Source organism: Crassostrea angulata, chromosome 2 (assembly GCF_025612915.1).
Source record: "Crassostrea angulata isolate pt1a10 chromosome 2, ASM2561291v2, whole genome shotgun sequence".
Classification (NCBI taxonomy): Eukaryota; Metazoa; Mollusca; class Bivalvia; order Ostreida; family Ostreidae; genus Magallana; species Magallana angulata.
The window spans coordinates 54,906,472-54,930,744 of NC_069112.1; the positions used below are offsets into that span (position 1 = coordinate 54,906,472).

The 24,273-nt window shown below is 32.9% G+C and overlaps 2 protein-coding genes across 2 annotated transcripts; both read right to left on the reverse strand.

Annotated features, from left to right (window-relative positions):
• Nucleotides 1–1,060: 1,060 nt before the first annotated feature.
• LOC128171566 (E3 ubiquitin-protein ligase TRIM71-like) lies at nt 1,061–2,889 on the reverse strand. The gene has a single exon (XM_052837360.1). The coding sequence runs from the start codon at nt 2,857–2,859 to the stop codon at nt 1,189–1,191; it is 1,671 nt and encodes a 556-aa protein (XP_052693320.1). The 5' UTR covers nt 2,860–2,889; the 3' UTR covers nt 1,061–1,188.
• A 745-nt stretch (nt 2,890–3,634) lies between these two features.
• LOC128171608 (uncharacterized) lies at nt 3,635–22,676 on the reverse strand. The gene is made up of 17 exons (XM_052837400.1): nt 22,584–22,676; nt 21,746–21,828; nt 17,706–17,960; nt 14,312–14,563; nt 13,570–13,827; nt 12,863–13,102; nt 12,540–12,632; nt 12,140–12,378; nt 10,876–10,957; nt 10,643–10,741; nt 9,459–9,629; nt 9,129–9,227; nt 8,407–8,669; nt 8,006–8,090; nt 5,505–7,511; nt 5,188–5,312; nt 3,635–4,306 (listed from the first exon to the last, which is right to left on the reverse strand). The coding sequence occupies exons 2-17, from the start codon at nt 21,804–21,806 to the stop codon at nt 4,232–4,234; spliced, it is 4,404 nt and encodes a 1,467-aa protein (XP_052693360.1). The 5' UTR covers nt 21,807–21,828; nt 22,584–22,676; the 3' UTR covers nt 3,635–4,231.
• Nucleotides 22,677–24,273: the final 1,597 nt, after the last annotated feature.

A 24,273-nucleotide genomic window follows, 5' to 3' on the forward strand; every position in this document is an offset into this window, starting at 1 on the left:
AAGCATTTTATTGTTTATACTAACATCTTTCTTTTAGCCAATTGATAAATCGATTATGAAAAGTAAGTAAAATTCACTAAATTACTGTTAATGTACGTAAGTACGTTAACTAAAAGAAACAGCCAAATCGTCTCTGTGAGACTTTGAGTCTGACGTCGTCATGATTATTTCGTGCAGTCCGTGATTTTTCCTAGGTAGTTGTAGGTCTCGACCAATCGATAAACTGGGCGTGTCAAGTTTGGTCCTGTCACTTTCTTGTCAGTTTCAGCCGCTGTAGATTTCGACCAATCAATAAACGGCGCGTGTAGATTTCAATCTAGCTGTTTCTATAGAGCTATGAATTAACTAAGTTTTCGTAAGAAATAGAGGGAATAATACTTGGTAGATGTAAATATTTAAACAATAAAATGCTTTCTTTGATTCATTCGGGATATGAAGGTAGCGACATTGCAGGAAAAATACATAACCCGCGTTAGCGGATTATGTTAATTTTTCCTGCAATGATCGCTACCTTCATAACCCGCATGAATCACCAAAGAAAGCATTTTATTGTTTATATTAACATCTTTCATTAACTTATTAATAAATTGATTAAGAAAAGTTAGTAAAATTCACCAAATTACTGTTAATGTACATAAGTACGTTAGCTAAAAGAAACAGCCAAATCGTCTCTTGTGATACTTTGAGTCTGGCATCATCATGATTATTTCGTGCAGTCCGTGAGTTTACTTTGGTCGCTGTAGATTCAGACCAATCGATAAACAGGGCGTGTCAATTTCAGTCCTGTCACTTTCAGTCGCTGTAGATTTCGACCAATCGATAAATGGGGTGTGCAAATTTCAGTTTGGCTGTTTCTATAGAGCTATGAATTGACTGTATTTTTCCGTAAGAAAAAGAGGAAATTATACATGGTAGATGTAAATATAAACATATGAATGACAATTAAGGTACATGAAATAAATATTTCCGTTGCTTTTATTATATGGTATTGAGCCTGTTGAATTGAAATTTTAAACAATTATATCTCAATTATATCTCAGGCACTTAAAAAAAATGATGTTTAGCCTGAACTATTACGTTGTACGTCCTCCCCGCAGATATTTTTAAAGACAGTCGCCACATGTATTTGAATTTAACATCTGCTTGCACAATCTTTAATAAATATAATTTGCTTTAAATAGTTTGCAGTTAATATTGGATTTTCTTCACTTTACTTGTGTTAAACTCGGCCACAAAGAGGTTGTCTCTGGTGTCCACACTTACGCCCCATGGACCGAGTAAATCACAGTTGTCAATGTAGCGGAGGAACTGTCCGTCCTGATCCAGGATGTGGATGTGGTTGTTGTTAAAGTCTACCGCAAGGATCCGACTCTGGCTGTCTGTGGTGATGCCGCGTGGATCAAATGATTCTTTGCTGGTAGATTTAGAACCAGTATACGTAAACCGAAATTTTCCGGCTTGATCGACCACCACGATTGCACGGAATCTTTGGTCAGCTACACATATATCAAGATTCCTGTTCTCACTGATGTATTTAGTATTATAACCGCCAGATGAATATAATGGTTCTCCATTGTCATTGAATTGAATACTTTGCTTTTCTGTGGATCCTGAGTAACGCACAACCTTTGTTTGTTTCATGTCTTCACTGAGCATGGCAACTAGGATGTCATCAAAGGAGGTACTACAAACATTGAGAGGTATCCACCCCCGAAGTCTGATCACTGTCTGTATCTGTGTATTCTTCAGTACATTAACAGTTCTATCATTGTAATCAGTATAAACCAGATCCCCAGTCCTTGTCACTGCTATGTCTGACGGCCTGTTTCCTGACTTGGTTTGTATCGACTTCAATAGTTCCCCATGGAGATTGTAGAGTCTCATAATGATGTCATTACCACACATCCACATTTGCTCATCACCCAGACAGGACACACTGCGCAGGTTATTAGAGATTCCAAACTCAGTGTTAATATCCGTGAGGACGCGTGGTTTACTGATGAGCGGTCTGTCCTGGAGAGAGGACTTAGCATCAGGGACATCCATCGTGTAGTAGTGACCCTCCTCTGTTTTGGGGGATGAAGCTGACAGGGAACCAAACTGCTGATAAAAATGCGCCTTGTTGATCTTCTTGGATTTAAAACTTGGTAAAGAAACCGTGAGTTTTAGAGGCAGTCTTCTGAATTCGGCATTCCTGGATTTGTAGGCAGAAACAAGACTGACGTCATCAGAATTCATTAACTTCTTCAGTTCGGCAATGCTTTGCGTTATTTCAGAAATGGTGTGTTTGATGTCATCTTCCTCTTTATTTAGAACAGCAAGGTTTTTGGAATCAATTTCCGAAAGATCAGTTTTGAGCTTTTTGACAATGTTGTCTACTTCTCTGTGCAAGTCTTCTCCATGTCTGCTGATAGCTGTTGTTATTTTTTGTGAGTTTTTGTTTAAATTAGCTTTCTGTACCGGAATGCTCGATGCAATCTTTTGATATTTAGGATAAATGGATTTCTCCAATTCCTGTAAATCTTTCTGTAGGACATGTTTTTTGCTTTCTAAAATATTCAAAATGTCTACCACAGAATGAGTGTGGTGTTCCTTTGAGGAAACACAGAGTACACAAATAGGAATGTTACAATGTTCACAGTAAAGTTCACATATTTTTGAGGAATGTTTTTGACAGTTGGTAGCATGTCCCCGCTTCTTAAAAGGCACAACTTTGTGCTCTTTGGATTCATCTAGGAGATGTTCCCCAACACAGGCTTTACACAAATGTATGTGACAAATGTCGCAGTACAAGGGCGGGACCGGGGTCTCACAGAGATGACACCGTAACATATCTTCACCAGAATGTCTCGATTCCATAGTCACGCAGAAAATTTATGAATGTATACGTAGACCTGAAAAAAGGGAGCTCACATCCAATATTTTCAGTAAAGCTGGATGATCAACAGATTACCATGCTTTCAACCTTAGAATTTTAAATGGATATTTTTGGCCATAATTCAACTAATGTTTACAGCAAAGAAAAAAATCGAACTTTGAAGGAAAACTATATCCAAAATATTGTTTTATAAGCAAATATAATGTAGAACGAATTTGATTACAAACTACTTACCCTTGAGAGTCCAAGTTCTTTCTGGTCCGCGAGATCTTGTGATTGACTACAAACTGCTATAGTTAAAAGCGGTAAATGTGAAACTTGGGGATTAGACGAGTCGGGTCGGCCGGAAAAAGACCCCTATAACCCGCGCTATTTGGTTATACGACAACTAGTATATTAAGAATTAAGTGTTGGAAATGAATTCTAATGAAAAAATAATACACACTTTTACTTGAAAATATTCTAAAATTTAGAGCCAGTATATTTTTCCTTAATTAAACGCAAACAGTGAATATATAAGATGGGTGGCAGGTAATGTTTAGTTCTTTACTTCCTTACACACCTTACATAAGGACACATTTCTTTATTTGTGATAAATAAAAATGAACATATATTCTAGTGCGATATTGAGATATGTAACTTTAGCATATAATCAAAATGAAATGTAGGATACAATTGTTATATGTTTTGTGGGCAACATGATTATGCGAGACACCGATGAACGAAATAATGAAAATGTGGAAATGATCTTTTTGTTAGATGCATGGGATGTAATTCACTTTGTATTTCAATAATGCATACACACTAGGTACATGTAACACTTGTTTCTCAGGTTTGCATAGAACTTCCGCCCATTTTGACTTGTGCAGAAGAGAGAAAAGAAATTAAAGGGGTAAATACATGTATGTGTAAAAGGCTTTTCTTCTTTCTGTTTTGTACGTACTTAAAGTTCCTTCATAAAAAAAGCAAATGTGCGTAATGGAATCAGGTAGGGGTTATTTAGATATTGTTAAGAATAGTCCAAAACTAAAACTTTACACAAAATGTGGCAAATGTGTTTTGTTACGGAAACCTTTCTTCTGAGTCTTATCATCGTAAAACTAATGATATATGATTAATAAATGCCAACTATTAATTTTTAAAAAATCTCTTTTTAACATATGTCGTTCTATATTTATCGAAAAATTAAACATATTTCATTGAATATGATTGAATCCATAAAGATATTTTAAAATGACAACACATCTGCTGAAAAAAAATCCTGCACATACACACAAAAGTTCATAAATTCACCACTTTTTCCACAAAAACTAATTGAAACGAATGATTAAAAAAAATGTCTGTCACTATTTGTTATTTGCGGATCTCTTGATTTTCAGTTGTTCCTCCCATCAAAGTGATATTGGAGCTTTTCTGAGATCTCGTTTTCTGAAATAAAACAACCCTTGCATGACGTACATTGCTCATCTTGACGACAATATAACCAAATCAGACAAACTCTAAATAAAAAAGCTTATCAAAGTTAACGTCAGACGCGACCTATCTTCCATTATTTGTTCCTCCCATTGATTTGAACGTAAACACAAAATTGTCACTGTTTGATGCATATTGGTAGAATAGTGCACTATGGTTGTGAATTAAGGGAATAATACACAGTAAGTGATTTAGAGTGTACATTTAGATTTTTATAAGAAATGTTTATGTGTCATCTATGATGGTATATTTTAAATAAGGGGTAAACCATTGACGTCATAGTGGATCTAGCTCCAAAAAGACACTTGGCCTTATAACTATCGTAAATGTTTAAAACATCCTATCATTTTTATTCATTTTGTTTATTATTTCTTCTCCAAACAGGCATGATTTTCGTTTGATCACCGATTGATTAGAGCAGATAAGATTGTTAAAAATTGGTCGAGTGAATTCGGAGAGGTAAAAGATATCATATACTGTTAGAAGACAAACGGACAAGGCGACGCTGTGTTGTGATCAGAAAATCTCAACTGAACTTTCATCTATGATAACCAATCACTAAATTGTCGGAGATTAGACTCGGTCACTACTGTGGTTTCATTAATATTCAAGGGATTCAATTTTCGAGAATAAAGTGAAAATCACAGTCTCAAGGATACGTAAATTATTGTCCAATGACCCCATCAATACAAAATGTTAATAGAAGTTGCACTTCAATGAACAGTTAATTAATTTCGTGGATCAACTTAATAACGAAATCCACGAAAATTGGTATTCAACGAATATTGATAAAACCACAGTATGTCACATGTAGGAGCAATTTCAAGCCTTTTTACCTGTCTGTAGATCATACTGAACGTATATATGAAGGGATTTAGTGCCGAGTTGATTGGTAGTACGAGCACAATGACCCAGGCGTACACGTCCGACGAAATATCCACCCCTCCACTGGCTAAAAGTCCTTAAATATGATGAGGTAAATCATTTAATTGATACTTGGTTAATTTCATCAGGATCGTATTGAGTAAAATGTTACAGTAGTGAGTGTCAAATATGAATTAAACCGCAGCATACTGGACGAAAATCAAAGGAAGAAGTCATAAAAAAAGAATAACACAGTCAGAAGAAAAGTATATGGACGTACTGTTCTTACCGATGATTATGATTGGAATCCAGCAAAATGTGTCTGACAACACAACATACGACAGAGATTTAAAAACAGCCATTTCCCGTTTTGAATTGTCGTTGTTTATTTTCTTTCCCATTTGTTTGACATGTATATAGATCAGCAATTGACCAATCAGAATGGCCATAAAAAGAAGCATGTTGAATCCAATGTACAAAAAGGTTGAATACTCCCAACCAGACGTCTTTTCTGGTGTTAAAGGCAAGGATATGCAGACAGTGGATCTACTGTAGAAGTCAGGGTAAACCAATACGGGTATTAGGGAAAACGAAATAGCAACCAACCAAGCAACAAATGAGACAAAGAGAATCACTCGTCTTTTTTTAACAAGTCCCGCAGAAAATGGAAGTTTCAAAACGAGGTATCTTTCAATGGTTATGAAAAATATAAAAATCACTGATGCTTCACTAGATGTTGTAGCCAGGAATCCTGCTATGGTACAGGTAGTGCTATGTCTCCACTCACCATCGTTAAATCCATAGATGTTTCGATACTCCAGATCGGCAATGGCTATGATGAACAAATACACACCCATTAAAAAATCTGAAACACTTAGATGCAAGACAAAGCCACCTTGTGAAACGTTGCCTATAGTTGATCCCTGAATGCGATAGTATATAACATATGCATTTCCAATCACAGAGAATAGAGCCATGTACCAAATCATCTGGGCAAGAAACCCAACATTTATCAATTGTTCACATGACGAAATACTATCCCGTTGCGATATGCATTTGGATGAATCAACGGTCAAGGGCTTTGCGCAACAAATGATATAAGAATCTGTTTGCATCCATTCAAGATTACAGAGGCCTTGGAACATTTTCCTGGAAACTGTTAGTTCGTTATTGTGTATGAATAAATACTTAACTGACTCTAGTCCTTTAAATGCGTCGTATTCCAAGTTCTCTAAACCGTTACCCGACAAATCCAAAATCTGAAGTTTTACTAAGGGAACAAATCTTATTGGAGTTATAATTTGTAATTTGTTACCGGTTAGATTTAATTTTGTAAGCGACACTAGATTTTCAAATGTCATTTTATTAATGACATGTATCTGATTAAAAGCAAGATTCAATGTACGCAAAGAGTTTAGCGTTGAAAATGAGAATCCATTTAATATTGCAATTAGGTTATTTTGTAAATTAAGATATCTTAATCTGTTTAACCCATTAAACATATAATCAGTAATCTCTTCAATAACATTATTGCTTAGATCTAATTCATATAGCATTTCCATTGATGTTGAAAAATAGAAGCCGGTATTTGTGATATTGTTGTTGCGCAGAACTATTTTTGAGACAGACTTCAGCCTATAAAGCGAACTGGGTTGAATAGTCATCAAGTTGTTGTTCTGTAAATCTAACAACTCTAGACTTGAACTGAGTCGATTGTTGCTTTCCGTAATTGTTTTAATTTTATTATTAGTAATAATCAAATGTCTTAACTTTGGAGTGGACTGAACGAAACTCATTTGAAGAGCCGTGAGTTGATTGTATGATATATTTAAGTATAGTAAACTTCGCAATCCATCGAATGATTTCAATTCTAGATTTCGAATATCGTTGTATGACAGATCCAAATTCTGAAGGTTCGACGAATTTAATCGTATTCCGAAACCTTTAAGTGATGAATCAGACAGATGACATCTTGAAAGATTTAAGTGCACAAGCATGCCAAAGTTTTCAAGGCTTTCCATATTAAATGAATTCAAACTTAAATCGAGAACCCTGACTTCTTTTGCTACGTTTTCCGGGAAACTGCATTTAAAATTGAATCCATCGCATTGGCAGTGAGCAGGACAATGTGTTAGACAACCACTGGTGTACTCTAAACACGACGTCTTGTTGTTGTATTTACATGTTGATTCATCTTCCTGGTTAGGACAGTCAGTTAATCCATTACAAAAGTCACCAACAGAAATGCAACTGCCATCATCACATTGAAACTGGGTTATGCTACATGGGTCTTTGTCTGCATATTAAAAATTAATCATTTTCATTGTTCATATGAAAACATAGTTTACCAATTTTTATTCCTCATGTTAAGGAGAATAGATGATCACCATTTTTAATTAAAAAGGAACAAATCCTTACATTTTAGCCTAAATACTGTGAACCAATTTTTATTTGCGTGTGAGAAATTTTCGCGAGGTTTGCGTCGTAGCAAATATTTCTAGCCGCGATATCGTCTGGTTGTTATAACAAAACGGGTCTGGGTGCGGTTTGATCGCGAACATTAGTCATCGCGAACCACTTTTGCATTAGTAAATCGCGAAATAAAGTCGTCGCGAATAAATTTTGGTTTACAGTATTTGAATATTTTCCGATTTATTTAGACAGAGCTCTTCATCTGAAGGAGATTAATATAGTCCATAAATAAGCACGACCTTCAAGCCCCCTTAATTGTATTGATAATAATTGGTTTGTCATCAGGAATACATACTAAATGTATCAAAAGTGATTTACCTGCGCAAATGCCCTTTTCATAACTTATTTTTCCAATCTCTATTGTGCCTGATCGATTTGCCTTGGGCGTTATAACCAAGATAACCTACAAAAAGATGCTGCTGTATACAGGGTAATATTCGCCCCCGTTTTATTTTCGCCCCTTTCGCCCTTTTGTCAGCGGGCAAATTTAAGACATGGCAAACTCCAATATTAATGTCTCACAATATCTCTCTTTAAACATAACTGTGTCTGGGCGAATTCAAGAAGGGGCGAAACTGTTTGCATATGAAGACTGGCGAAAATTACAGGGGGCGAAAATAACCCTGTATACAGTAGTGAGTATGATACAAATCGAAATCAGTTATACACCGTGACAGTTTCTCTCTACCTTCAGTTCAAAGTAAAAATAAAAATAGTACCATATACGGAGTATTTGTTGGTGTCTGAATGCTTTTTTTAGTAAAAAGTTTGGAATCAACATCCCGTCGTTCGAAGACCGTTTTGTTTCGTGTGTATTGGGTGCCTTGGGTTATATAGAGTTGTAAGCGGACATTCTGTCCTAAGTAAGACATTGATAAACAACCAGTGTCAGACGATGCAGGCTGTGGTGCACTGTATAAAACAGCTTTTTCCCCCTCATTGCTACTTGTAGTTAGAAATTTCGCCGAAACAACTCCTTCGTCTGTAATTAAGATAACCCGTTGAATTGATAAGATTTTTCATTTGAACAAGAACAAGAACAAGTTGGTTAGAAATTGATAACCATTTGGGCTCATTCGATCAGGTCAATTATTCAATTGAAGTCATTTTTATAAAAATGGTTAGCATTAGACTCTAGGCATGCGCTGTCATTCCAATTAAACTTGGTGAACATTTAAATGAAATAAATAAAATATTTAAAATATACTCTATACAGCGAAATATTCGCCCCCGTTTTATTTTCGCCCCTTTCGCTCTCGTTGTCAGCGGATTTAAGACATGGCGAACTCTAATGTCTCATAATATCTCTCTTAAAACACAACTGTGTCTTGGTGAATTCAAGATGAGGCAAAACTGTTTGTAAGTGTAGACTGGCGAAAACTACACGGGGCGAAAATAACCCTATATACAGTTTTGACATGTCTGAAATATATACATGTACCATCTATTTCAGATTGGTGCTGATTCCATTTCACTCCATGCTCTGGAAACTTCCAATTACACATATCATTTTCAAAATCACATTTTAAACTTTCTACCTCTGTAAAAAAAGGGAAATTGTATGATTAAATAAAGGTTTTACTTTCAATTCTTATGAAAGATTCTCTTTAATAAGTATCTCAATACACATATCAATATAATAACACTTGTTTATCAATCGTTGTATAATCAAAAATAAGTATAATTTTTGATCAATTTTTGTTATTACTGTGTTGCTTTTTATATCAGACAAACTGTTAAGCATTATCGACTGAACAATAAGTTGTCTTACTACATTTTGGAACGCTGCAGTCTTCCCACTGTTTTCCAGAATAAATGAAACAACCCGGCTTTCCTTTGCTTTGGGAGTTAAATTTACACGTACCATCATCAGCACACTGGTGAAGAAATTTAGTTTTTTTTCTAAACCCTTCATATTTGTTTTCATTGTAACACTCCAGAACTACAATAAAAAACTGGTATCAAGGTCTTTTAAAAGGACGTTGGGTCCTACAATCAAAAGTCTTAAAGTTTTTTTCTAAAGTATTTTTTTTTAAATCTACACACATAGCTTAACCAAAATTCTAAACAAAATTTTGGGGTCTATATGCTTCATTTGGCGCTACGGTGTGTTTAATATGACCTTTCTGCACTGAAAGTGCAGATTTCACATAAATCGCTTTTCCCTCTATAATTTTTTTTATCGAAATGAACCATGGCACGAAATACAAATTTATACTATTTAAAATGAATAAAATTAAAATTATCATAAAGAAAAATGTTACAATATCTTCACCTATTTGATATTTTGACCTTTTTGCACTGATAAAACTTTATTTTTATCCATTATCAATTCAACATGTAATGAAATTATTTAACAGTCTCAAACTTTTTCTCAAATTATGATAACCTTTTTAGAAAATCTTAAAATTTCAGAAAATAAAACAAAAAGTATGGGTCTATTATGTAAAATTTGAGATATGGCATGAAATAAGCCGATTATAGGCAAAAATTGGGATTAATTTTTCCTTGACTGTTATGAAATATAAGTTAAATTTGCCAATATGTGTCGATAGACATATTGAAAAATTGTAAAATTATGTTTTTTGTAACAAAATGAATATATTCTAATGCACAAACTATCTGGAAATTTTGTTTGAACTGAAAATAAGTAAGCTAAAGTGACGGTACTCTAAAACAATTGAGTTATGAAAAATATTTATTTTCTTCTTAAAACCTTCCGCCACAAAATATAGTCCCATACTAAACTCTGTATATATGTAATTTTTCCATTACTATTTTATTTAAGATAGTTTGATTGGCAGTGTAAAATTTGAATTTATGGGTAGAATCAATATATAATGCATAATTTCTAGAATAGAGGTGATCCAAAATGGCTACCCAAAAACAGAGGAACGAACCTCTAAGTAATAATTTTTTTTCTAAATTGCATGATAAATATTTTCAACATTTTACCACAGTTCTCTTCGTCGCTGTTATCGAGGCAGTCCATACTCATGTCACAAAATTTTCCATTCTCAATGCAAGACCCATCATTCAAGCAAGCGAAGCAATCTTTAAACCAGAAACAAAAGTATAAAACCCCACACATTAGGTTTTTTTTTTTTAGACATACATAATTTTTTGATTAGCTATTGGTAAATGTATATTTAAACATTTTACTGAAAAAATTGTATATAAATTTGTACCTTCACAGGATATGTTACTTATGTATATATTCTTTATGGCAAAAACCCCTGATGAAGTAATAGGAGTTGGTGTCATAATTATCTAAAGAAGAACAAAAAAAATTTCAATAAGGTTATATACAATTATAGCCTTTTAATGAGGTCAATACATGGTTTTATAGACCTGATGAGAATGTATCGACCGAGGACGAAGTCCAAGGTTGATATACTCTCGTTGTGATGAGAGCTCGGTACATTTTGTCAGTATCTTAGGCGGCCGCCATAGGATCCTATAGCAGCCACCACAGTATCTCGTTATAACTCAAGGATTTCTTTCCCTTTCTTAAACATGCACAGTCTTTCATTTTAAGTTGAATTGAATACTGTGGTTTCATCAATATTCGTTGAATACCAATTTTCGTGGATTTCGTTGTTAAGTTGATCCACGAAATTAAATGTTCATTGAAGTTCAATTTCAATTGATAGGATCATTGACCACGAAATTACGTATCCTTGAAACTGTGGTTTTCCGAAAATCCACGAAAATTGATACCCACGAAAATTAATGAAACCACAATATGAGTCATAGGTGCTGCCCCTTTCTGTGTACTGCAATAAAATTACAACATTGTAGAGACTATTATACATATTAAAAAAAAAAAAAAAAAAACTGAAAAATTAAAAAAAATTTAAGGGGGTCATTTTTCTACAGTGGCCATTCTTCTTCACGTAGAATGAACTTACTTTTATGAAAATGTCAATTATTCTTCCGGCAAAAGGGTTATTTTTCTACGTAGAATGTTGACCTGGGGTTTAATATCCTACGTCGAAAAATGACCCCCGGTCATGATTCCACGGGGGTCAATATTCTGCTTTTCACCGGCAAAAATTTTATTAATGCAGGTATCAAAGAAATTTTTCGATCAATCAGAAGCGCCAATATCTCGTCAAACAAATAATCTTTAAATGATAGTGAGGTCTTTGATTTTTTTCTATTTTTAGTATTGTAAGGTACATGTATTTAACATAATTGACAGCAATCAGCCAACCATATGCTTGGCTCAACACTATTTAATCACAATAACGCATTGATTTTCCAAACTTCAGTTGCAATAAAATGTTTATTAAAAAAGTAATCGTTTGAAATCTTTTATATCGATTTCCTTATTAATATATATTCAGATCTAGACTTTCTTAACTTCAAAGCATTGTTTTGATTACGGCATGATATAAAGATGGTGTTGAATGTAATTTATTCATTTAAGTGAAATTTAAATTCTCTGACCTGGTAAGTATCCTCTGAGTTGTCAATGTTAACTTTTATGAACTTCCACACCTCGCTGCCAGAAAGAGAAGTGAAATTCTTTTTATCAGTTCTAATAGTCAGACATATTCCATGGCTGCGGTAATTCATTTGTAAACAACTTCCGGTTTTTGTGAATCGCAATTTGGGTAATCTCAATGAAGGTAATACATTTTGTAAAGATGTCATATTCTCGGTGATGGTTAAAACAAGTGTTGTTTCTACAAGTAGCAGAAGAAATATTATAATACATATATAATATTCAATTCTCTTCTTTATGATAATGAAAAATAATTATTGTTATTATAATCTTAATTTGAGTAGGTGTACACAAAAACTCTGAAAATGGCACACGTTTTTATCAAAATATTTAATTACTTACGCTCCTCTGCTGTTTCAAGAACCCACTCAGTCGCGTTGTTATTAAGCTGTTCGAAGGAACAGTTTTCTTTCGAAAAAACACATGAATAGGAATCTAAAAATTATCAAATTTTTTGTGAGGTAAAAGATTCAACAAATAAAATAAAAATGAACGACACTGTACAAATAATCGGCAATTTTTTAATCTTTTTTTTAAAATCAGACCTTTACACGTATGTGTTGTTTACATTTCGACACTAAGATCTTAAATATAATGGTTTGCTTCTGCTAATACGTCATTTTGAAAGCGGTGCCTTTGTAAAGAGGTCGGGTAAATTAACTTGCCATTAAAACAAAAAGGAACATCACAATACTGCCACCATATATTAGGATGCACTGTTAAGCACCATGGGGCAGAGTCATGATCCGGATTTCTACAATAGTTTTCCTGAGCGGAAACCGAAGCTGCTGGAAAACTGTATGGTAGGTTCTCAACGCTGTCCCAACGTCGGCACTGGATCCCGTCTCGAGTCGTTTGCTGTTTTCCTCTATAATTTATACCTTTTTCTGTGATCCTACAGTCACCTATTTCATTTCGTAATTTAAAAAAAAAATCATTTCAGATTTTAAAACTGTTTATTTCCATCCACTGACCGTAGGGACTTTTAAATTTATGCAATGCTTACATTTTATTTTAAGGAATAGTACTGTATACAGGGAAATATTCGCCCCGTTTTATTTACGCCCCTTTTGCCCTTATTGCCAGCGGGCGAATTTAAGACTGGGCAAATTCAAATGTTTTTAATTATCTCTCCTTAAAGACAACTGCTTCTGGGCGAATTCAAGACCGGGCGAAATTGTTTGCAATCGTAAAGGGGCGAAAAATAAACGGGGCGAAAATAACCCTGTATACAGTTAACTGTTACCCTCTTAATGTATGTTGCGCATAGAACTTATACATGTAATGAAAATTCTGGGTGTATTAAAACAAAATAGAAAAAGACGGACAATTAGATGTGTGGATGTTAAGATTATCGTATAAATTCACTTACGTTCCGGACAATTTGGAATGTTGCAGTACTGAAACTTGATTGTACTATTAACGGTGTAGCACCAGGGCTTTTGATCGTCGTTAGGATTTCTACAATAGTTTTCATGTTCAGAGGCAGACAGTCCCATGAATCCCTTCGAGAAATTATGTTTATGTGGTTCCACTGTATCCCAGCATTGGCATTCTATGTTGTCGACAGTTTTATTCTCGGTTCCAAAATAATCAAATCCATTGGGATTTCTAAGACATTCTGCATTACCTGTAGGACAAATCGTGCAAACAGTAATGCTAGTATGCTAGGGTTTTTTTTAAAATTCAAGATTAAATTCACTGTATGAATAGTGCCTGTTTGGGAGGGTAACAGTTGAAATTGACACCCCGATGAAACCATTGTCAACCGACGCGAAGCTGAGGTTGACAATGGTTTTAGAGGGGTGTCAATTTCAACTGTTATCCTCCCGAACAGGCACTATTTATTTTCTTATACTGAATGTCTTAATTTTAGAGAATTTTTTTACTGTTTTTGTATAGAAATGAAGTGAATTATACGGCGAACTGTACGCGCATAATTTACGCGCATGTAACAATTCGTTGTGTTACCTGTTGCCAAGTGTGTTGCTAACGCTGAGGGTAATAGAACGGATTATCAACTGCGTCTAAACCAATCAGATTTCAGTGTTTGACATAAAAGTATGATTAAAAAGTAATAGATACTAGGAAATATATATTTTAGATTAACTTACTCCTTTTACAAAAGGGAATGTTACAGTAATTCCAGGATCCACCAACCGTAGCAGTATAGCACCAGGGTGCCGTGTCATTGTTCGGATTTCTACAAAAATTTTCATGGGCACCTTTCCTTCCTTTCAGGTATTTAACATTGAGATAATCTGAATCAGTTTCGTTTACGCTGTCCCATCTCACACACTGACTTCCATCCACCGTGTGAGATGTGTTCCCAATGTACGCCTCTCCTTTCTGGGTATCTCTACATTCTGAAAGCAATATTAAGCTATTCATTATCACATAGGTTTGAAGTGGATCAACTAGAACCATTCTAACAAGACCTTGGACTTTCAGTAGGACGTAGCTATCTATTCCTTGCATCAAAACAAGTTAAAAATGACACGGTTTCAAGCGAAATATGCACCGATTGCGTATTCTTAGCTCAAGTGTTGATTTCAAAGAGCCATGGCTGAGTGGCCAGCGATGAAAAAGACAAGCCTACGTCACGTTGCTGTTTGACACAACTACCCAAAGTCAAAGCTCTTGTTAAAATGGTTCTAGTTTATCAATTGTTCGCCTTCATATTAGAAAATCATTTTGTAATTAAGAACCAGGTAAGTTTGTTGACTTAAAATATGTGCATTATATTATTATGGTAGAGAACTAGCTTGCATGATATTCCTTATTTTTTTAAAAAGCGTACATATTGGAGAAACTATACTATAACCATTTTGAAAACTTTCTAAGTGTGACGAGCTATCTTTCAAAAGAAACAGCTAAACTATCTACATTTATTTGTAAATATTTTCTTAATTCATTAGTTTCAGCAGTAGGTTAAAGCGTCAGATGTTTGATTGCGAGCCATGAGTTGTAAACATTGTTGAATTTATAAATCATAAAAGGGTCCTAAAGTTTTGATTATTATGTACTTTCCATCACACTGCAATCTAATCAGCTACAGATCTCTACAGTAGCGCAAAACAAAAAGGGATCTGACAACTAACATTAGGGGCCATGTTATGTGACATCAGAATGAATTTTATTATTTGTAAATGTAGCAACCAATTATAAAAAAGACGGTGGTAACATTGTTTTTAAAAGATAACGAATAGAAAAAAAAACATTGCTTAATTAACATCTGATTAGTTAAGGTGCATATTAAAATGATGAAAGGGATACAATAGGTATTTTTAAAGAATTTTTAAATGCTTTTTCGTGTTCTTGTAAAACAATTTTTAAAAAGTTAACTATCAACAGATTGAGAGAAATGTTTTTGTTATGTGATGGATATTTCCTTCGGACACCTTAATAAAAATATAAAATTTCTTAACATTCAAAAATGTTATTATTGCAATTTTTTTAGTATTTCCCCAAAACATAGATTTTCATATTTTCTTACTCTGTCGACAAATCATCTGAAAAAGCTTCTTGGTGTTATATGAAAATGTATCTTAATAAATGTGACATAAAAAATTGAATGAAAATCATTGCAAATAAGCACAAAAAATATTTTAAATTTTATTTGGTATGAAAGTTCCTCAGGCAAGAGTTATCGTTCCCAAATCCAAAGGCCCAAACACCTTGGGGACTTTTCATTTCTGAGATGAAGAAAATTTCCTAAATATGATGTTGGAATGCTAAATACATACATATTTCATTATAGGTTTATACATGTGAATATATTTGCTTTAATGCAAAACTAAGTCAACAAAGGGGAAAATTAACTAACAGGATTTATGTATCCCAACATGAGAGAAATTCAAAGCCACCCTCCCATCCCCTTAAGGTGGTAAGGAACACCTGTTGATAATAATGTGCATTAACGTATATTATAATTGAAATACTTTCACCGGATTAAAATTTTCTTTCACAGTATTCAACCAAAAAATACGTTTTAGAAAATTTTGGAAAATTAAAATCTTTATTGTCCTCAACGAGATTCGAACTCATGACCTATAGGTTTGTAGTGAACCTACTAACCCACTGCGCTACGCTGTAAGATGATGATGATGGGGAAAGAAACTATTTAAAAAAATTTACTTGATTTTATTGTTTATTTCGGTAAATAATTCGACACAACGTGAAGGTGTCAAATACCACATGACTTGTAAGTAATGAATTGTCCAGTTATCAAATTAAATCTATTCATTAAACAATTTTTTCAAAAGATCGGCCCAAACACAATTCGCCTCAGTTTAAATCAGCCAGTACCGGAATTGCATGCTTCTAGATTTACTTTTTTGTGTACTGCGTCATCAAAAAGTGGTGTATAGAGCCACCTTAAATCTAATTTCAACTTCATTTATATTCTGACTTGTCACGGACCATGACTTTCAAAAGGTCAAATCTCTGTCCTTTTTATAGAGGTTTTTGTTTCAGTTAAATTGATCACATTGATTCTCTTCAAGTGTTCTATACTAACGTGATACAAAAGGATTTTGTTGGTTTTTTTTTTTTAAAGAAAACGCTGTTGCATGTACATGTAATGTGTGTGTAAAAATAAAAAGGACAAAATACAGTTTGTTATTTATTTCCCGACTCTAGGTTTTCTTTGAATAGGAGGTTTTTTATTTTTAAAGCCTCAACATAATACAAGATAAAAGAAAGAAATATTACTAGTTCCTTTTTAATGAAAAATATTTTCATGGGAAGAGTGTTTATTTTAAAGTTTACAAGGGACTTGGACACGATTTTCATCATGAGCTAATTTTTTTTTTTTAAATTCCAATTCTAAATAAGGTATGAATTCAATATTTATTTGTTTTACATGATATATAATGGTTTGGGGCAGTTTACGCTTTATAAACCGCGAAGCGGTTTATAAAAAGCGTAAACTGTTTCAAACCATTTTATATCGTATAAAACTAATAAGTATTGAATTCATTGCTTATAATTTAATTTTTTTACTCTTCATTGTAGAAAAAAACGGCCATTTGACCTTTAAAATGACGTAAACTTGTACAAAATTCAAACGTAACGTCAGGCGTATTGATAAGTGTTTGACGTTAGTCTTACTAAGACGTAGGCAAATTCTTTATACGATATGAAATAATTTTTAGCCAATCAGAAAGCGCGTTACAAACAGAATTAAATTATTGTTTATAATGGTTAATATGGGTATATTTAATGCTTTATAAATTTGAAAATGAAATATTGAGTTGTAAGCAAGAGACAGAGTTTGAAAATCTTGTTTTGTAAACAAAGCTCAAGCTTTGCTAGGTTTACATATGTGTTTTATTGATATGTCTCAATCAAATGTGGCCTAAACAAAAATCTTATTGAGTATAGGCGGTTGTAAGGATTTTGATTTTATGAAAATTTCTTTAAAAAAGATTCTTTAAAAATGTTTTTCTATTGCAATTGCCTTTCTAGTATTTAAAATTTGGTCAGCTAGAATGGAAATGGAAATACCACAAATTGGAATATCACAAAGCTCCTTTGCGACATTTTCATCTATTGTGTAACACCAAGGGGTCGGCTGTTCTCCAGCGATCGGATTTCTACAGTAGTTTTCATGCACACTGTTCCCTCCAATCAAATTGTAGTTGTGGTTCCAAGGGTATTGTTCGTCCCAGCGTTGGCACGTTCTGCCAGAAACTGTCGTTGAAACGTTGCCTCTGTAGTCTAACCCCTCACTGGTCAGTTTACATTTGGAAAGGTCCACCTCTTTAAAATGTTAACGACTTAAATCATAAGACATTATACGATGTTTGTACTTTGCATAGCATTAAAATGTATGCCAATGTTGTTTTTCTCGAAATGCTTCATAAATACCATCAATAGCAGTAATACTTTTCAACCAAGTGTCATGTTGTAAATGTGAATTTACCGGTAGGCAGTAAATACAAAATTTACATGACAACTTGGTCATGTTGTAAATTTTGAATTTACCGGGTGGCAGTACATTCAAAATTTACAACATGACACAAGACTAAATGACCTTTGTAATTATAGTAGTTGAACTGGCACCTGTTACATTTCTTAATCCTTTAAACAAAAGAAACTATCTAGTCTAGATTGATAAGAAAAAAGAATGCTAATAAATTACATTTTTATATTTATGGATACATGCATATATAAATGTATTGGCTTACTTATTATCTACAGCAGCTACGGATTCCTGAAAACATGCACTGTGATGAATTTTGTTCACAATCAGTTTTTTATGTAAAGTGCTGATTTAAAAAAAAAAATTATAATACACATGTTCATTACAATTAAGACGTGTGAACCATTGAAAGTAAAATATCATATTGATGATATTGTATGAATATTTAATATAAGAAATGAATGTTACAAATTTCGGGGACCCTTTCTGCAAACGCATATTTAACTAAATATCCCTATTTTTAACCGATTCATGTAGGATGTTTTCATCCTTGTCATACTTCTTGATATATTTACATGTAACAATTATTTAATATGTATTTCATTTTATTACTTTTTTAAAATTGTATTAGGTAATCATAAAACAGGTAACATTAGGTACCATATATGATATTATTACCACAGAATGGGACAGCACAAATCTCTCACCGTAATTTTATATCGGTTGTGTAACATCGAGGGACTATATCTTTTGACGTTCTAGTGTTTCTACAACTTTTTTGTGTACACTTCCGTTAGAAACACTAGAATTACAACTTTTTGTGTACACTTCCGTTTATTGGCAAATTTTTATTATAATTATGAGCTTGCGCGCGTTCTTCGATATGTATGTACAAACCGTTGCAGTTATGAGACCACATCTTTCAACAAATAAATATAACATCGTTACCCAGATATAGTAGAAAATAAAAGGTATACATCGATTCACATTGTTAACGACAACCCTGGGGATAATGTAATAAAATTGCGTGAGTTGTCCCGAGAAATTCTGAAAATAAACATCAGACCCCTTAAGAATCAGTGCAGAAAAAAATTTACATAACAACGGGTTGTGTATTTTAATCCCGCAAGGTTCCCAAAGAAAGCATGTTATTGTTTAAATTTAGTAACAAAGGAAGAACTGACGGATGTTTGGAGCATCAGGAGTGTAAACAACGGAAGCAGTTTATTCTATACATTATAGATAATTTTCTAGCTTAAAGGAGCATGGTCACGATTTGGGTCAAATTCTATTTTTCTGTTTTAATTATTTACAATGCTTTTGGAATGAATTTCTAATGATCAAATGAAATTTGAGAGTCAGTCGTAGAGTTATAAGCAAGATACAGGGCTCACAGTTTTGGCATGCAAACATGGCTGGTACCCTGATTTTGTTTACATAGGTTCAATATACCAGTAAAAAAAATCTTTTTCAAGCTGATTAGTTTATCTTATTCTTTTTAAGCAGGAATAAACAGTTCGTAACATTTAACACAATTATTTTAGGTCTAAAACTGGAATTTTTACTTGAGCATTTAAAAGTAAACAAAAGCTTTATTTACATAGTAAAGAATTGTAAACTCTGTATCTCGCTTATAACTCAAATAAATGACACTAACATTTTTTTTTGCCTTTAAAAATGCCTTACTGAAGCAACATTAAAAAACATTAAAATCAGAAAAATAGTTTTTTAAACAAAATCATGACCATGTCCCTTTAAAAAATGGGTCTTTAAAGAATAAGAGTTGATGGATTGAATTTTTTTATTGTTTGATAACCAAAAAAAAAAATGATTCCTTTAGAATAAAATTTGGTATTGTAAATAGTTATGAAGATTTTTGAAGTTTCAAAATGTTAAATTGTGGTAAACAGGGATACTGTTGTTCTAATCCGTTTGATTTTCCTACTTGAAATGCCATTGAATTCATAATATATTCCCTCCACAATTTAAATCACAAGGTCCAAAGAGATCTGTGCTAATAAATCTTTTAGCAAAAATCAGTTAAACGTTTCTTGCATTTCTTATACTTTAGATTGTTAAAAGTTTATCTTAAGTTGCTCCTCAGAAGTTATCTTTAAAGTACATTCTTAATTTATTTTGTAAATTATTAAAGAAGCCGATTATTGAGACTTAATTGCCATGCTTCTTGAATTGTATTTTTTCACTATCATCTGTGTTTATTTCGTAATAGTTTTTAACTTAAAGAAAAATTTTATTAAAACCTGCATGCTTGTTAATTTTTTAATTTTTTTTTTTTGCTATCACCTGTGTTTTGCCATGTAAACGACTATACAGTTAAAGTTATTGCTATTTATATATAAAAGATAAGAACCGACTCCCGATGTAGGTATTTTTGATGAAAACAGATGTGATGTTTGTTACTTAGACTCAACGTTTTTAAGTTTATCAAGATTATTTGTGTATTTTTTTATTAAAAAAAAAAAAAATACACACAAAACAGTTTCCTAGGGAGAAAAACATTTCCTTATTTTGATCAGAAAACTTTTGTCCCTCACTTTTTCAATTATGATGCTGATATTTATTTTATTTTTTGACAAAAAGTTTTTAATGATATACAATGAACTTAATTCTTATGTCATTTTTTTTTCTTGAAGTCTTGTAAAGAATTATATATGATATTAGTCAAATTTGGCCCTTATAATTCGCTATTTTTAAAATGATTCAGGTACATTAATTTGTTCTGGTATTTTATAAAAGAGTTGACATTAAATTTGTTTTGCACCTATTAAATTTCATTGATATGCACTCACATATGACGTCAGAAGTGACGCTATTTTTATAATTCAATCAAAATCAGTCAAAAAATTTTCCTATCGTTTTTCGATTGGGAAATATAGAGCGACTCTTTGAACAAGAACGAACTTTTTGTCACTTATAAGTATGGGAGAGATACGTCTCTAGTGAAAATACGTTGTTTGTTCAAGCAGTCGCTCAATGTTTCCTTAAAGAAAAACTGCTTCAAAACAAACCACTATATGCTAGAAATGAGAAAATGGCGGGAAAAGGTAAACTTTATGATGTCATATTTTTAAACTGTGGGTACTAAAAATCAAAATGAAAATTCTGAAAAAACTTTAAATGTATATTTGTACAAATAAATCAAAGAATTACAGTAAAATGACACTGTTCATAAAAGGACACTGTTCATAAAAGGGGGCCATTTTAGGCTCAAATCGTATATAGTCCTTTGTTTATAAATCTGTATACACTTAGTGTATGTGAAAAGTACATGATAAGGTACATGATAAGGTAACTTTGACAGTGTATTTGCTTTTTTTCCTTAAAAAGAGCTACTTCAAGAAGTGCATGTTGTCAATTGAAATTATTAACATGTTTAAAATGGCAATGTCCAATAATTTTGAAAACATCAAGCTAGATAAAAACCACATCCATGGCAAGGTATTTGAATAAGCTACCAATTTTTGAAGCTGCCCTTAACGCTTAATTTGACATGAAATAAATACTGAGAAAGTACACATTTGAACTGTGTAAATCAATTAAAGGTAATAAATATATATTTTAAGAACGTTGATCGGAATGGAATAGTATTATCTTGACTTACCTGAAGTCCCAGATTCATGTATCATGTACATCAGTAGAATAGACAATAACAGAGTCCACATGATGTGTTAATTAACGCAGCCACTAAAAATAAAAAATAAAACAAAATAAAATAAAACCATTAAAACTAATCTGTCTCCACTGTGACGTTTTCCATCCACCCAGTTGTGCAATCCACATACTATAGTATGACTTGATACAGTCATTGCATGCATATTTTTTTTACAATTTTATGCTATGTTATGGTATATATGCGATCTCAATAATATGCTATGAGATTTCAATGCAATGCTATATGAGATTTGTGTGCTATGCTCTGAGAAATTGAAATGAAGGGCTTAATGATATGGTAGGCTATGCTATGCTACGGCATGCTATGAGATTTTAACAAAAACGCCTCCATACACAAAAGAGTTCCATACATTTCGAAGTAAAATAATAAGAAGCCAAAGTTTACCACTGGTCTGCAATGTGAACATTTCTTTTTTTCAAATAAAAATAAGTAAAACCGATTTAAAATAATGCTGTATGCTATGCTATGGTATGCTATGATATGATATGAAGAATGAGATTCTATTAGATTGTATGCTATGGCATGAGATTCAAATGCTATGCTAAGAGATTTCAGTGCTATGCCATGCAATTTCAATGCTATATAAGTTTTGCTATGGTGTATGATGTAAAAGATATGCTTCAACTGACTGCAAGCCTGTTCAATTAAGGCCAGCCAACCAAACCAATTACAGTGTTAACAAATGATGGACAAATTTTTATGATCTAGAACATTTTCATTCATCGTTCATCTATTTTTTTTTAAAATTTCATTTTCTGTTGCTTACCTGGAGTTTTCGTATTTTTGCTCTCCCTCCCTCTCTCTCTCTCTGTCTCTTTTTTCTCAAGTCGAGGATTATGCATTGATTGTGGCACGGAAGTTGGTTTTAGTTGCGCATAAGAGTTACGTGTTTACAGTTAGTATAGCAGGAGTGTCTTACTAAATGTCACATTGTCATATCATATTTTTAAACAAAGGTCATATTATCACCGAGAAATAAAAGGTTGTGAGTTTGTATCTAACAACAACAAAACAATAAATAATGCATCAGATGCATCAAAAATGCATGCAAAAGAACTTTACTGAAGTTTGTGTTGGTATAGGGTATATTCTATTGATTTTTAAGTTATCGTTTAAACAACGGGATAGCTAGTTTCTAGCTACTGACGATAAAAACGTGAAAAAAGTGGTATATATATATATATATATATATATATATATATATATATATATATATATATATATATATATATATATATATATATATATATATATATATATATATATATATATATATATATATATGGAAAAATAGTAATTAGCACTATTAACATAAATGGCATACCAAAGTGACAAAGCGTTTACTGAGTAAGAGTTAATTAAAGATAAAATGTTATATAAAATATTACAATTTGATAACAAGAAAAGGAATGTAATGCTAAATTTTCATACAAATTACTTTGTGATCAAGTTTATCGAACTTTCAATCCATTAAGATATTACAGATTGCAATGCCTTAGAAATTGAGAAAACCTATATCTAAATTTCAGACCAGGTACTTATATGACTTTAAAAAAAAAAGATCTACAAAACCACTGTGAAAAGTATCATGTCTTATTCGACCAAACCAGTTTTGCCAAAATTTGAAAAAAAAAATTGCCTCTTTATGCAGCTGAAAACGAAATGGTCGTTCTAGCCCAACTATTTATTCAGTAATAACAAACAACTCTTGTTGGCATCATTTATTATTCATAATAATTTGAATAGTATTCAAACAACGCAATTCAATCAATTATCTTAAGTCCCTTATGACTACTTCTACGAAACTAAATTGGATGTTTATTCGTTTAAAATAAAGAAACTCTTATCAGTGACTGTACCATGAGAGTTGGATCTCATGCCCCAGTCACACATTCACGGATCAACTCCACGGTTCTACTACGGAATATTTTCCACGGTTGACACCGGAAAATCTAATGATACGGAGTTAGTACGGATGCACTACGGAATGGATACAAAGTGATACATACGAATTACTACGGATTTATACGGATTTAAAACGGACTTCTACGTTCTAAAACGGTTTAGTAAATTTTTCTAAGGAGGTACTACGGTGGTTTCATCCGTAGTGGAATTTTGAACATGTTCAAAAATTGTCGCAGCTATACAAGTATTGCTACGTTTGGGTACGATAACAGACGGAAAAGCATATCGCCACGGATGATGCCGGATCGCTTCCGTAGCTAATCCGGCATTTAATCCGTGAATGTGTGACTGGGGCATTACTCAATAACACACAAACCTTAGTACGCTGTTGTATACTGTATACGTATTATATTTGGCGTGTGGATATTTGGCGGAATTTAGTTTGTAAACAAGTGGGCGTGGATTTGAATTAGCGTATTCCTGAATGTGACTATTCTTATACACATATGTGCATGGCATTAATTTAGCGATGTACATATACTTGATTTAGC

Excerpts from the sequence above, each read along its gene's own strand:
- LOC128171566 (XM_052837360.1), bottom strand. The coding sequence starts at position 2,859 with ATGGAATCGAGACATTCTGGTGAAGATATGTTACGGTGTCATCTCTGT.
- LOC128171608 (XM_052837400.1), bottom strand. The coding sequence starts at position 21,806 with ATGTGGACTCTGTTATTGTCTATTCTACTGATGTACATGATACATGAA. Across the intron at positions 12,633-12,862 it reads TGTTCCTTTTTGTTTTAATG|ATTCCTATTCATGTGTTTTT; the intron begins GCAAGTTAATTT and ends GATAATTTTTAG. Across the intron at positions 12,379-12,539 it reads TCTTGAAACAGCAGAGGAGC|AAACAACACTTGTTTTAACC; the intron begins GTAAGTAATTAA and ends TGCTACTTGTAG.